At 49.4% G+C, this 14,047-nt stretch overlaps 5 protein-coding genes across 5 annotated transcripts; 1 reads left to right on the forward strand and 4 right to left on the reverse strand.

The window, feature by feature from the left end:
* Positions 1–605: 605 nt before the first annotated feature.
* BDQ94DRAFT_167226 (uncharacterized protein) lies at positions 606–1,254 on the forward strand (the record flags this gene model as incomplete). The annotated part of the gene is made up of 3 exons (XM_026770753.1): positions 606–648; positions 739–948; positions 1,061–1,254. The coding sequence occupies 3 exons, from the start codon at positions 606–608 to the stop codon at positions 1,252–1,254; spliced, it is 447 nt and encodes a 148-aa protein (XP_026630177.1).
* Positions 1,255–2,265: 1,011 nt separating this feature from the next.
* BDQ94DRAFT_137579 (uncharacterized protein) lies at positions 2,266–4,584 on the reverse strand. The gene has a single exon (XM_026765079.1). The coding sequence runs from the start codon at positions 4,052–4,054 to the stop codon at positions 2,924–2,926; it is 1,131 nt and encodes a 376-aa protein (XP_026630178.1). The 5' UTR covers positions 4,055–4,584; the 3' UTR covers positions 2,266–2,923.
* A 1,631-nt stretch (positions 4,585–6,215) lies between these two features.
* On the reverse strand, positions 6,216–6,776 carry BDQ94DRAFT_137583 (uncharacterized protein). The gene has a single exon (XM_026765080.1). It carries the CDS (start codon positions 6,747–6,749, stop codon positions 6,507–6,509), a length of 243 nt encoding a protein of 80 aa, XP_026630179.1. The 5' UTR covers positions 6,750–6,776; the 3' UTR covers positions 6,216–6,506.
* Positions 6,777–6,825: 49 nt separating this feature from the next.
* BDQ94DRAFT_137584 (uncharacterized protein) lies at positions 6,826–8,603 on the reverse strand. Its single transcript, XM_026765081.1, has one exon. The coding sequence runs from the start codon at positions 7,896–7,898 to the stop codon at positions 7,392–7,394; it is 507 nt and encodes a 168-aa protein (XP_026630180.1). The 5' UTR covers positions 7,899–8,603; the 3' UTR covers positions 6,826–7,391.
* A 1,156-nt stretch (positions 8,604–9,759) lies between these two features.
* Positions 9,760–11,912, reverse strand: BDQ94DRAFT_183994 (DUF1793-domain-containing protein; the record flags this gene model as incomplete). Its single annotated transcript, XM_026774543.1, has 2 exons — positions 9,760–11,696; positions 11,780–11,912. 2 exons carry the CDS (start codon positions 11,910–11,912, stop codon positions 9,760–9,762), a joined length of 2,070 nt encoding a protein of 689 aa, XP_026630181.1.
* Positions 11,913–14,047: the final 2,135 nt, after the last annotated feature.

A 14,047-nucleotide genomic window follows, 5' to 3' on the forward strand; every position in this document is an offset into this window, starting at 1 on the left:
GGTAATATAGTAATATAAAGAGGAAAAAGTGGGGTCAGGTAAGTTAGATTAGTTTCCACTTCCAGGTCCGGTCGTTGCCCATGAGGTAAGAGAATATGAACGCGGTCTCCAAGGTAGACGGATAGGACGGGGAATTGTTGAATGAATGAATAACTGGATGATAATATAATATGGTGAAGATGTAATGTCAGGATCCGAGAAACTCAGTTGGAAGAAGTGGAATGGAGAGGGTGAAAAAATAAAAATAAAAAAAAACCGTCTCGGTCATTCGGCCCCAAAGCAGGACGTCATTTGATCAAAATCAAAGTCTTGGCCGCCATTCAGTCTTTTCTTTCTCGCTCGCTCGCGGCCTTTGCCACTTTTGCGGCTCCCCCAGCTCTCTTTTTTCTTGTGTTGATCATCGTTGGGTTAGCTATTGCGTGCTTTCCCTCCCCTCCTCTTCATCATCTTCTTTTCTTTCTTTGTCTGATCGAGAAATCTCCTTGCGTCGTTGCGCCTCCGCAATCAATCGCATCCCATACTTCGACCTTACTCTGCTCGCCCACTCTCCCGATCGCATCCTCTCCGCCCTCCCCCTCCCCTCCCCTCCCCCCTGTTCGGCAACAATGGGCGGCGCTAGAAACATCTCCCACGGCCGCGGCGGCGCAGGTATGTTCAGCACTATCTCTTTCACCAGCTTCTCTCTCCCCAACTCAAAAATAAACTCCTTCTTTTAACGCGATATCGTTCTCCACATAGGCAACATCTTTTCCGGCAACAATGAATCCCGCACCACTCCAAAGGACCTCGTCACCCCCACCATCAAGCAAGACATCTTCACCACCGGTCGCGGCGGCTCCGGTAACATGATGCACAATGATCCGGAACACCCCGAGATAGCCCGAGAAATGCAGGATGTGGAGTCGCCCCCGTTGCGCGTGGAAGAAGCACCGCACTTTATGGGCCGAGGTAATTCCCCCTATACCTCCTATACCTCCCTTTTGCCCGTGTGTTTCTTGTCCCTCGAGGAAAGCAAGCAATGAAGGCAATGAGCTAATCAATGGGTTGTAATGTTATCCAGGCGGCGCTGCAAATGCATATATTCCCTCCGCGGAAGAAGAGAAGCGCGTGCGCGAACAGGAAGAGGAGCAGTTGAGGCGTGTGCGCACGCAATCGAAGGATCGCAGGAAGGACGCTGAGACCGCGAGTGTCGCTGGTGAGGGTGGTGCTGGTGCTGGTGGTGGAGGTGGTGAAGAACGGAATCCGTCCAGTTGACTAGCACATGTTTGGAGTTGAGGATGAGGTTGGATTACTGCTGGGATGTCATTTCTGTCAGTCGTTTTCTGCTGGCGGATATGACACGGCAGTGTATGGCATGGTGTGCTGTGGTAGGGGGGGAGGTAGTGAGGGAGAGTGAGTGAGTTGGTATTGCTCTCGCTCACCACAAATTACTCTTCTCTTTCCTTCCCCTGCTATATCTGCACTGTGCCTTTCTGGCTTTAACTCTTCTCCAAACGTGTGTTTGTTGCACCCATGTGTGCGTGCTTGTGTTCCGGTCCTCTCTGTCTTGAGATAGATTGGACTGGACTGGACCGACGAGATGGATGGGATGTTTCCATCCCATCTATCTATCTATACTTCGACTGACTGACTGACTGACCGACCGACTGATACCTGCACTGCCTGCTCCACACAAAACCCAGCAATCAGTGTGCAGGTCGTGCTCGACACCACCAACCTATTCACCCACCCACCCACTTACCTATCTCTCCATCTTTATACCCATCACCTACAGATGGAGAGATCTCTCTCACATCCCCTTCTTCCTTATCTCTTCTTCCTTTCATATTCCCTCCCATTCGATCTGGATCTGTTTTTGTGTTTTGAAGAATACCCATGTAGTAAAGAAACCCGGACGTGGGAAAAAGAACGGCGCGATGGGCGGATTTTGTCATTTCATTTCATCTCATTGTCATCTTTTTTGATTGCTGTTGTGGTATTTTTTGTGCTTGGATTCGGGGTACCATTATATGTCTCTGTTTTAGTAATATAATCTCATTTTCCTGTTTAAATTGAACAAGTGCTCACCGGGCCCCTTTTGTATGTGGCTGTTGGCACTATTGTTAGTGCGTCTCCAATGAAATCGCGGGGGCTTATCTATGGGGACTGGGAATGGGGATGGCTGCATATTGCTTTTTCCTGCCTTGTTTCTTTAGTGGCTATTACTACGGGTATTATTATGAGGGATTCTGTTACTCAGTCTAATGCCGAGGTAAATAGTGTAGATCGTGTGTGAATCTATGATTGGATTGAAATGTATGTATGCATAGCTTGCTCTGAAACCGAAATGAAATACCAAAGGACGCCGTGTATTGCTGATGAGGTATCATCCATCTCATGCCAAGCGAGTATGCGTCCCATGTGATCATGCCATAGATAGTAGTAGATGTTGTAGATGTCCAGCACCCTTGTTCAAATTGCGCTGTTGAGTGATTGGCGATCGGAGTTTTTTTCTCCTTCATGTCCACCGGCTAGCCAACTAAGTATTCCACTAGTTTATTGCATTTGTCTTTCTTCGTTGTGGTGTTTATTCCGCTCCGCTCTTAGTGCTTATCCCCGGTCGGCCTCCCCAAATGTGATTTCCCGTCATGTCTTGGTCTTCTTTCTGTTGCAGTCCACTGCATAATTCCCTCTTGTTCACGATTGCATGAGTTCCGGGTAGGCCAGTCAAGTTAGAGCCTGGCCCCACAGATGGCAGTAGTGTTTCCCTTGGGTTTCAAGGCTATCGACGGGCAGCGTGCACGCTGCACGCGTCTCTCAAGGGAGGTTATGTTGACCATACGATGTGCTCTCCAGCGTGCGGATGCATCCATTGTCGGTGTCTGAACTGCATATCATGGCCTGGAGAGTGGAAAAAAATAGGTACTTATCTCCATGAACCGTCTCAGACTGGAGGAATATAGCAGCCTGTCGCATCCACCACCCAACTGATTGAGTCTCTCCAGTCTGCACCCAGGTGCTGGCCGATCTCCCGGATCAGTCGCGCTCCCCACTCGCCCATCCACCAATGTCCTCGCAGCGAGTGGATAATCACCGCGTAATGGGCCAAGATGGCTAACGCGAAGGGCTGCCTCTGCTGCAGCAAATCCAAGTATCGCGGCGGGATCTGGAAGATCCACTGGAAGGCAATAATCATGGTTTCTCCGCCCCGGGCCAGCTTGTCCAGCGAGTAGCTCAGGTACCGGATCGTCGTGTCATACGTGGCCTTATCATGCGCGGGATCGCGGCTGGCGAGGTCCGCATTCATTCGTGTCAGCGACATGATGGCCAGCCGAGACGTGTCGGGCATGGTTGGCTGCGAGGTGTCGCACTCGAGCAGCGGGCTGAATTCGCCGTCCGCGACCCAATCGATGATTCCTCCTTGGACGTCCACCGACCCGCGTGTGAACCGAAATATGTTGAGAAGCTCATTCAGGACGTCCCCGTGTTTGTTCGTCGTCCGAGGGAGGGCGAAGGAAAAGACGACCATGATACTGGACAAGGCAAAAGCGGCATTGCAGTTGGATTGATCCAGACATCCGGCGACCTTGCCGAGACCGGTCACAGCCCGGGACTGATGTGCCTGGGCGGTTCGGATGTAGTAGTCTTTGGGCGGGCCGGAGGGGCAATTGAAGCCCAGGTCCAGGGCGGAGAGAGCCAAGATGCCGTGCATCAAGAATGGGTGGCGCATGGCTTCCCGCGGCACGACGCCCTGCCAGATTCCCTCTACCGAGGTATTTCGCGAGACCGAGCGGTATGTGGTCGTGCACCATTGCATCATCAACTCGAGGTCTTGAATGTTGAGCTCCCCGGTGGGATTGGAAGGGGCGACGGGGTCCATGACGACGCGGTATTCAGCGAGAATCCTGGGGTTCATGTGGGAAGGGGAGGCGGTGCGGGATGGGGGAAGGGTCGGGGTGGTGGAGCGAGACTTGACCCTAGGCCAGACCAAGGAGTGGGAGGAGGGAATATATTGACATATTATGTTGTCGCTAGTGCAATGGGAGCACTGGGGGTGTTCGTTGGGGCACTGCATCCCGGTCCAATTAGCATCTATGAGGGCGACACAGGACCGCCAGTCCCAATTTGAAAAGAACCACTGAAATTAAAAAGTGATGCGGTGTAATTCAGGGGAGGGAGGAGGGGGGGTGTGGTAATGATGGTGGTGGTAGTAGTGGTGGGAATGGAAAGTAGCAAAGGTCCCGGTCCACAGCAGCAATCAAACAAGCAGATAAAGCTCCACTGATAGGTACATATCTAAAGTAGGAGAGGGAGGAGGGAGTGGAGGGAGGAGGCCGGGAAGAGAAGGGAAGGGATCACTGCATCATTCAGGCATCCAGGCACCCAGGCAATGATGGAGGAGAGGAAAGGGAGAGGGAAATGGGGGATGGAGAAGGGAAAGAAACAGAAGAGAGAAAATTAAAAAAGAGGGAAAATGTAAGAAGAAGAAGCAGCAGCAGCAGCAGCAGAAGAAGGGAAAAAGGATGGAAACTTTCAGTGGACCAGAGAGACAACCAAGAAAATAGCAGGCCAGGCCAGGCAACTTAAGTTAAGCTTCACCGGGACTAAAACCCCAAGAGCACCTACCTTGATTCGCCGGTTCCTGCACTCAAAACAGCCATTCCGCGCCGGGGCTCTATAGGTGCGCCGTGCAGGCATTGCTGGGGACCTTTTATTTTTCTTTTCTTCCCTTGAGGATTTTTAAAAATTATTCCCCGTTGTCCTATTCTCTTTTCCTTCTTTCCAAGTTCCGGGAGAAGGAGGAGATGCTGGAAGGGCTGAAGGGAGAAGGGGGAGGGGGAGGTTGCCCAGCAGGCGCAAGGTGGGAGCAGAAGCGTCAAGGATGGAAGGGAGGAGGGGGATGTTTCATAGGAAGTGTAAAAGAAGGAAAAAATAATATGAAAAAGTCCTCAAATCAAACAAGCAAGAAGCCAAGATCCCCTCCGACTGTTACAGCTCAACTTTCAACAACACCTTCTTGGCCGGAGTGGATTGCTGGAGATCCATGAGATTTAATATTCAAACGACTCGACTCGACTCCCCATGCTTTTTGAGGAGAGAGAGAGAAGAAGGAAAGAGGTCGCTGTTGGCCTCTTTTCCGGCAGAAGGTTCCAAAACCCGCTCATCGACCACCTTCAATTCCACAACCCACTTTTTCCCTCCACCACCAAGCAGTTTTCCAACAATAATTCCAAAGTCGTCCCAAGCTAGCCGATAGATCGCTGCCCCACTCCGTCGTCTTTTGCACGGAGGCAGTAAGAGTGCGAATCCCCGATGGTATGGGCATGGGTTTGGATGGATTTGGAGGGCTCTGGCCTCCCAAAGACAGACGAAACCAGTAAATGCGGGCAAAAAAAGGATTTGTTGTGTTTTAATGCAGCGCTACGAGGGGCTCGGCGCCCCAACCGCCGTAGCAGCAGAAGGGAAAGAGACAGAGACAGAGACAGATTGATGCATCATGCGGTCGAATGGGCAAATGGTTGTCTTGGGTCGCGGTGTACTGAACCCTGGATCATCGTTGCCTCTTTTCTTTCTGTCGCTTGTCTGTCATGACCCTGCTCGCTGATGACTTGCCATCTTGAGAGGATGATCATTGATTAGAAAGATTTGATGTACAATTGTTGGTTTAAAAAAAGAAATACAATTAAGCAAGTACTGTGCATGTCCAGTGTTCATCCTACTCTACATGGTATACCGTCTGTGATCTTCCACGAGAATGAGAAAAAAAAAAAATAAAAAAATAAAAAATAAAAAAAAATAAAGGAAAAAAAGAGGGTTAACTGTTCACAACTACTAGTAGATAGACAACTACTATCTAATACCAGTAACTAGTATTAATTTAGTCGGGTTTAGTGGTGTGCTTTTCTTCCCCCATCCTTGACATGCCCCACTGACCACCACCCCAATTGACCCAATCAGGCATAAGCAGTCACACCCCCTGAAGCAGCCCCCCCCCGTTTATCCTAACAATAATCTACTGACTATTTATGAAACTAAGTGTAGTTTATCCCAGATCTTCCCCCGAAACTGAATAAGAAGCGGTCTATCTCCATCCGGGAAACGGATATCCATCAGTTCCGGGATAAAGTTGAAAGATGAATGGGGAGAAGACAAGAGAAGAAAAAACTTGATGCTTCCACCCCGACAGGCCAGCAATGAATCTCTCGTCATGCCGTCTTGGGACAAAGCCGGGATCCACCCCAAATCCACTTGCAGCCAAAAAACCTAAAAGTCAAATCCCCATCTTCGGCTCCTGGCCCTTTGCCTATCGCGGCTTAGTGCTAGGCCTCCATGAACCCTGCTTTTGCTGTTTTGGGTAACTCAGATTCTTGGGGGCTTATCGGTCTTCTCATTGGCCTGCTTTCTTCTAGCTATGGTTCGTTAACGATCATCCTGAATCACTCAATCCATCAAGAGCCAATACCCCGCTGAAGAGGGGAAAGCCGTTGACTCTAACGTCACGGAGGAGTTACTGACCTCCCCGCTTGTCATTTTGCTCTTTTACAAGAAGCTCGATGGAATCGGGGACGGTGGCACCATGGCGTACTTTCCGTGGATGATGGACCCCGGCTGCGACAAAGCCTCTTCCGCAGCCTCTCCCACACACACCCACACCCACGCCCACGCCTCCCACGCCTTCCAGCAGCATCACACATAGGCATCCCACCAATCGTCCGTGACGTTGCCCTCGCTGCCCAATGATCAAGCTCAGCCCACAGTGCGAGGTGCATGCATCCTACAGCTAGCCATACTCCGGACTAAAAGCCCGACCGTTCCGCCCGGCGCTTTTCCACCAACATTGCGCGTGTGAGTAATCCTCGAGCGTCAGCTGGAATGGACCAGGGCTAGCTAGAATCGAGATACTACTATACTAGTTCCCTCTACATCTCGGCCGGCGGAAGGTAACCGGCCTCACCGTTGGGTACCGCGATCAGAAGGCGGCCAGTGGGTCCACCTGATTCTTGCCGGGGGATTGGATTTACCCTAATCGTGCCGACGGGACAATCGAAGTCGGTCCAGAAGGAACGACCACTGTTGGGGCCAAGGTCCTCGAACAGCGGGCCTGGCTGAAGCCATGGGTGGATTCCAGATCACAGACCTCTTCGCTGAATCTTCTGGTAGATTTCTCCATGCGCCCAGATGCGCCTGAGGGGCCGGCCGCTTTGACTCGAATAGGCATGGCGTCAGAAAAAGTCGCGCGCGTTGGATATCGGATTGGACCATACCGGTGTGTTGGAGCTGCTGATTAGCCAGCACATCAGATACACCGTCTCCGCAAATCCTTCTCTTCCTGCAAGACGTCATCGTCATTCCCGACTGGGAAAATGCAGGTCTTGCTTATATATGAATCCCTCCATCTCGCAACTCATCTGTCATCCTGGGCCACTCGGTGATAAACGAACTGGCCACTCTGCATTAGCAACGATGGGGCATGGTGCCATGAGCCCGTTGGACTTGGCTGTCTGTCCGGGACGCTCGTTCCATGCTTGACGGCTTAGCATCGTCTCGAGCCCACAGCTGCAGCGCATAGGACTGGATGTTTGGGCGCTTGATAAGGCGTCAGCATATTGATTCGCCCAGAATCTTGGACATGCTCGGTTAGGGAGTGGACATGTTGGAATTCTCGTCAGACCACTTGGGTCAGCTGGGCCGGAAATACGCCGAACCGAAGAGCCGGATGTGTACAGATGTGTGCAACTTGGGAGGTTACTACGTTTACTTCTCGACTGGCACAGCATACGGAGTCGCCGTGATGAGATGAAATGATGCTTTGCCCATAGTGGGGCTTCGGTCTGTCTGAAGAACGGACAGAAGCTGTCGACAATTTCGAGGCAAAAGGTCCGAGCTTGAGGGAATTGTACATCTGCATCCGAATGCATCCGCTGATGGTTTTTTCTGCAGTTTGTTGCGTTATAGAGTGACTCCAGATTCGCCCCATCTCAAATCCAACCGGAAACCCGGCAGTTGCTCTTCAACTGCGAGGTTGGAGGTCTAAGACCAGGTTCCAATCACCAGAGTTGTTGATAAAATGCGAACAGATTTCTACTATGTAGATTTTGACACACGATACTACACTACTAAACTTGCTATTACACTGCTTGCCTGACAGCATGGTAGAATTGCATCTGCAATGCAGGTCGTGCTCAACAATCACAATACTGTCATCTTACTTGCTAACCAGATAGTCTTATCAGCCAACCATATTGAACAGCAACATGAGCGTATTACGTCTCGACCTACCATCCGCAGGCGTCTCTCTAACTATGTAGCATATCCCATCTGTTCAAGATACACGTGTAAGCTTAAGCTTCAACTTATCTAAGATACAGATCCTACATAACGAGCTTGCTGCCATTTCTGGACCAATTGTCTTCGATTCCACAACTACCCATGCCATTTGCTAACCGTGACCTGACCGGACATTCATCCATCCTTTAATTGCTTTGCTACCATTACCACCTCGGAAACCTTTACACATTACGGTGAATCCAATGATGACCGAACGCGCTATCTAGACCCTATCAGACCTCACTCATTTGCATCCCATCACCTATCTAGTCTCGCACCCAACCTTACGACGATAGTATACTTCAATCAAAGTCACACTCATATTCAGCGCCTCTAGTAATAATCATCCCTACACAATAAATCACATTAGAATACAGAAATCACACATTGTGCGTATAGCGTGTAAAAAAGGTTAACACACTAATACGATCTTAGAAAGAATTTACCTGAATTAATACCAGGCAGAGTATATCTTGGCCTTGGTGGTGATTGACTTTGATGTGGCTATTAGTCGTAAACCTAAGAGAATTGAGGAGGATTCATGATACACTTTTACTATCAGGTGTTTTTCGTCTCTCGGCACCCTTAGGTTCTTACTCGATTACTACTTGTATTTCTAATGATGTAGTAATATTATCGGTACTAAACCAAGTCACACTTTTAGTATCTCTATAATACTACTTATCTCATATGCTCCAAATATATATAACATCTCAAGAAGTGGACACAAGTAAAAAAGTATAAATTTTTTAGTACAACTGCAGAAGATCTCACTATTGTCTGCATACTAGTGTAGCCCAAGAGTTAGTAATAGTAACTACTAGCAGTATGATGGTAGGAGATTATCGTAGACAATCAGTAAATATATATATAAGTAATCACAGACTACTTAATCCAAACTACCATTCGAATACCGTAAGTAGTATAATTATATAGAAACATTACCATTACAGATGTTTCATACATGATATATAAAATTATTACTTAGCTAATCTCAAACTCTTCTTGATAATGATATCATTACCAGTCAACCTAGTAGTAGTTGGCTTTCTATGTCATTTAAAAAGGATAAATACTAAACCCACGTTGTACTAGTTAGTATTATGTTTTCATTGAATGTTTATTTGATATTTGGCTGAGATATGTATATATATATATATATTCGATATCTGGAATAGTAAATACCAAGAGAGTACTTACGTTGTGTTGTGCATACTGGTCTACTACCATTTCTGTCTCTGATTGTGGGTGTTATGTGTAACACTATCCCTATCAAAGTACAATTTATCATTCAATATAAGTCGCAGGGGATGCAGATGATGTTAAATTTACTCATCACAACTGAACAAGTTAGGGATGATGCATGGATCTATTCTCTCTCTCACTGCAAATCTAATCTCAATTAAAACTATGTACAAATGCACGCAGAATGCAATATATATGCAAACCCCATCAAGCAAGCAACCCACCCCACTGATCCGCCCCCTGCAATGCCATCAACGCAAAGTGACTCCCCAGCGCCGGCCTTGCCCGGAAAGCAAAGTACTCACCAGCCTCACCAGTAGTGCTATCGTTTACCCAGTACCGGTCCGAGAAGGGTACATCGTTGAGTCCATTAGCGATGTAGGCATGGATATCGGAGATGAACATGCCTCTTGCTTCGTCGGTGACTGTTGCCGCTACGAACCCCTGCCAGTTGGTTTGGCCCCAGTCGAGGTTAGCGTCGAGGGCTACGCCGGCTGGTTTGCGGACGGTAGGGTAGAAGGCGGTGGTGGCATTGTAGGCTTCGTCCGGGAAGAGGTCCAGGGAGAATAGGACGTCCGCGTAGTGGTTGTAAGCGAGGAACCAGGAGTCGCTTCCGTACTGAATCGTGAAATAGGTGCCGTTGGGGTCTGTGCCTAGCCGGCCGTTATAGAGGGCGTCGGCGATGGATTTGCCTGCGTCGGTGTAGTTTTGCTGCGAGGTCAGGTGGCCGTAGGAGGCTAGGCCGCTGGCTGCTTTCATCGCGAGGTTGGTTTGGTTGGCGATCTTGCCTAGGGCGTCGTTGAGGGAGAGTTGTGCGTCGGGATATTTGCCGTAGGTGTTGAGGTATTGTGCGTATTTTTGCAGAAGGGGAGAGTATGTGCTTGTGATGTTGGTCCTGTTGGTTGCGCTTTCGTAGGCGTAGGTCATGATGAGGATGTTTCCGCTTTCTTCGACGGGCATGAACTCGCCCTTGGGGCTGTGGCCGGTGGCGTTTGGGTAGTCCATTCCGATGTCGTGTACGGCAAAGTCGTAGGTGTAGTTGGTTTTGGCCATGTACTCGAAAACGGGTTTCAGGAGGAGTCGGATGTAGTCGGAGTTGAGGACGTAGAAGACCGGGAATGATGCGTAGATGACATCGACGGTGTTGATGTTGCCATCACTGGAGATCTCTTTGATGAAGGCCATGGTGTCGTTGGTGTCTAATGTATCATTCGGGATTGTGAGTTCCATGCCACCGTAGATTTGGCGAAGAGACAGTGCAAGTATATCGGAGTAGTTGGTGCCATATGATGACTCTCCACCCTTCTGAATGAATTTGTCCATATTGATCGACTCATTTAGTGCATCCAAGTAATCATCAAGGAAATGTGAGACGGCGGACGCAGTATTTGGATAATCTGCTCGGTAGTATCCAGTTTGCGTACTACCGAGGTAATCAATGGTCTGCTCGCGCACATGGCCTATCGCGAAAGTGATTGAACTATTCTTTGCACTAGATCCCAACTCATGCGCAAATGCTACAACACCATCAGATGTCCAATTTGCGTATGAGTTGCTCAGAGATCCATTGGCCACAAACTGAGAACGCATAGCAGATAACGGCCCCGAAGCAGAAGAAAGGACGCTTCCATTTGGAGCCCGCGTGGCGTAAACCGTCTCACCCCAAAGCGCTTGTTCTTGAGCATTTTGCGAAAACAAGGCCTCTTCCATAGGACTCAGCTGAAACACCGAGGTACTGTTAATTTCTGAGAAAGCCCAAGTCGCGTTCTTCGGTTGACCGGTCCAGGACGAATCGATGTCTGAGTAGATCTGAACGGAGTCATTGCTTGATATCCCACTAACTGATATTGTGAGATATGAAAAGGGCAGTGACTGGCGTAGATAGTTTGTCGGGGAGACAGGCGAAAAGAAGTCGAGGGTGAAATTCTTCGACCCGGCTGTCAGCAGAAAAGTGCTGTGCGTCGAGGTGAAATTGCCATCTCTGACAGTAGCAGCCTCGATGCCTTCCAACTTCTTGGAGACTCCGAAAAGACTGTATGCCTGTCCATCTACGCGAGCAATGACAGACCATGTGAGGTTATTTCCAAACCAAAATTGAGGAGAGCTAGAAGGAAGACTAGAGGCCTGATTTCCGGGAAGCCAAGCTGTATACGTCAGTATACGATTGATTCTACACATTGAATGCAATGCGAATCAGGACTGTAGTCCAGAGCAGAGGTAGACTAACAAGACAGATAGGGGCTGCGAACAGCAAGGGGGTAAGCTGGAGGCAGGATGGGAGCAAAGGAGGCAGACACGACGATTTGCAGAAGAGCGCATCCCCAGACCCATTGGAGACATGAAACCCCAAAGCAGCTCATGGTCTGCAGGAAGAGAGGCAGAAAGAGATGGTGTATGTGTTACACAATAATGTCGCCGCTCACCTGTGGCAGCACGCTGAGCCTCCAGGGCATACGGCATTCAAGTACCCCGTCCCCATCATCATCACAATTTGATTCAGGTACATACTTTTGCTGGAAACAGTGGGTCACAATATTTGTCGTTCTGATAGGCTTGGTATCTAGCAAAAGAGTGATGGAGGAACTGGTAGCAAGTATGGCTATTCGTTCTCGTCCATAGTTCGGGATGTAAAAGCAGCTGCCCAGCCAGGCGGCGACCAATCGCGGCCCCGGACCTAGAACTTACCCCTGGGTCATGAATCCCATTATTCAGCCTTGAGACGGGCCCGGCAGATCGAATCTTTCAGATCGTAGATCATCCTCGACGTTTCTTGTCAGGTTGTCGCCGTCCTCGGCTCGTTCTAGGCCGGCCCCGGGCTCTCACATTCTTCAATCAATGGTCACTACCCCCGCATTCCAGATGTTCACAACCCAGCTTCAATCCTGTTTCCAGGCCAGGCCACTCGGTGAAGTACACTTCCTCTGCCGAGTTTTCCCTCGCGATTTGGCAGACCCTTGAGATGGTTTTCCATGGCTGATCGTGGGGCTCCCGGGTCGGGTTCATCGTTGGGTCGTCCCTGAATCCACGATCTACCCATCCTCGGAAAAGACATGCGGGAGATAAATCTTCTTGAAAGGCCCAGGGCTGCATTCAAAGAGGCCCAGGGACACATTCAGGGCAAGATATGGTCGGTTAGTGACTGAGCTGCAGAGGAGCCACCTACAGGCGCATTCTGCCGAGGTTCTTTCTCAGAAGAAAACCTTGTCTTCTGCACCGGCACGCGGGCACGTGTGATCCTCTGTTATGCTTAAGTTTGTGAGATAGCATCCCTGCAGACTCTCGTTAGCACCAAAGCTTATCCCGCAGCTTTATCGTCCGCCTTCCTTTCAGAGGGTTGGACGACGAACTGTAGCTCCTGTTGACGCCCTTTCATCCTTGCGCAACAATGGAGCCCCCTGGCACTGCTGATGAAGCCAAGTAATTACCACCATGGAACCGCCTGAATGTGGCTACAATCCCTTGGTATCAGACTTGGGGGAGTTTCGGGGGACCTTTGTCACCGCAGGATTGGTCTGGCCCCAGCCCTGGATACATACGATCCCTTGCCTGTGACACCACCAGGGAATGTATACGGAATATGGGTATAATGAAGCGACCGAAGGGCATACCACATACTGGACAATTTCATCAGGGACCATCGGATAGCTGCAGACCGGCATGGACATTCCTTGTTGCTGAATCCATCGCGTTGCAGGAGTCAGTGACTTCATTCTTAGTCACGGTGTAACCATGTCCGACAAACCGGTTGATGCCATCAGTCAAAGAGGGTCTGATCTTCGTAGTCGCTATTTGAGTTTCTATTTAGGTGAGAGCTTATGCAGATCCGGGCAGAAGGGGACGATGACAGGCTGTCCCTCCAGGAAAGTACATGCATATAGTTGAGTTAATTAGTAGTTGTTAGTGTTACCATGTGTCACACGGGTAAGGCGTAACGATCTTCCAGATGCCTGCCTTCTATGGATTCTCTTGCAGGTGACTTTTAACTGTTTGATTGAGCAATGCGCCTGTGCGCGAAAACTGGTTTTGATGATCAAGAAGTAATATTCAAATGTTCATTACTCTACTGTGTACTCCGTACTCAGTGTGGTTTAAACCACAGAAAATTTGGAGACCTTCTGGGTCTAATCACTTATGCCCAAATGTTCATAAAATTGTGAAAATTCGCGGTGGCCATGACTCTCTTCTATGTGTAGTATCTCACTCGATCCGAGTATTTGTAATTGCTCACAAAACATGCGATGCAAGCGAGACGGAGCATGACCGGCCGGCAGTACTGCGGATAAATCAACCGCATCCCCATACAGTAAGAGCAGTGAGTGTACGTAGTGGCAAGTGGCCGGGTACCAATGCAGCGCCTATTTACCGATCCACCGGTGGTGCCCGCGCCCGATGGAATTGTTGGATTTTTATTTAGACTACTGACTTAGCGAGGGCCTTTTTTTCCCAATTTCTCCGGCAGCGCATTGGTGCAACAGCCACGGTGATCATCCGTCTA

This window comes from Aspergillus welwitschiae, assembly GCF_003344945.1.
Source record: "Aspergillus welwitschiae strain CBS 139.54b unplaced genomic scaffold BDQ94scaffold_5, whole genome shotgun sequence".
Taxonomy (NCBI): domain Eukaryota; kingdom Fungi; phylum Ascomycota; class Eurotiomycetes; order Eurotiales; family Aspergillaceae; genus Aspergillus; species Aspergillus welwitschiae.

Bases quoted from the DNA above. Each gene is read 5' to 3' on its own strand.
- BDQ94DRAFT_137583 (XM_026765080.1), bottom strand. From the start codon at position 6,749: ATGCACCTCGCACTGTGGGCTGAGCTTGATCATTGGGCAGCGAGGGCA.
- BDQ94DRAFT_137584 (XM_026765081.1), bottom strand. From the start codon at position 7,898: ATGCATTCGGATGCAGATGTACAATTCCCTCAAGCTCGGACCTTTTGC.
- BDQ94DRAFT_137579 (XM_026765079.1), bottom strand. From the start codon at position 4,054: ATGCAGTGCCCCAACGAACACCCCCAGTGCTCCCATTGCACTAGCGAC.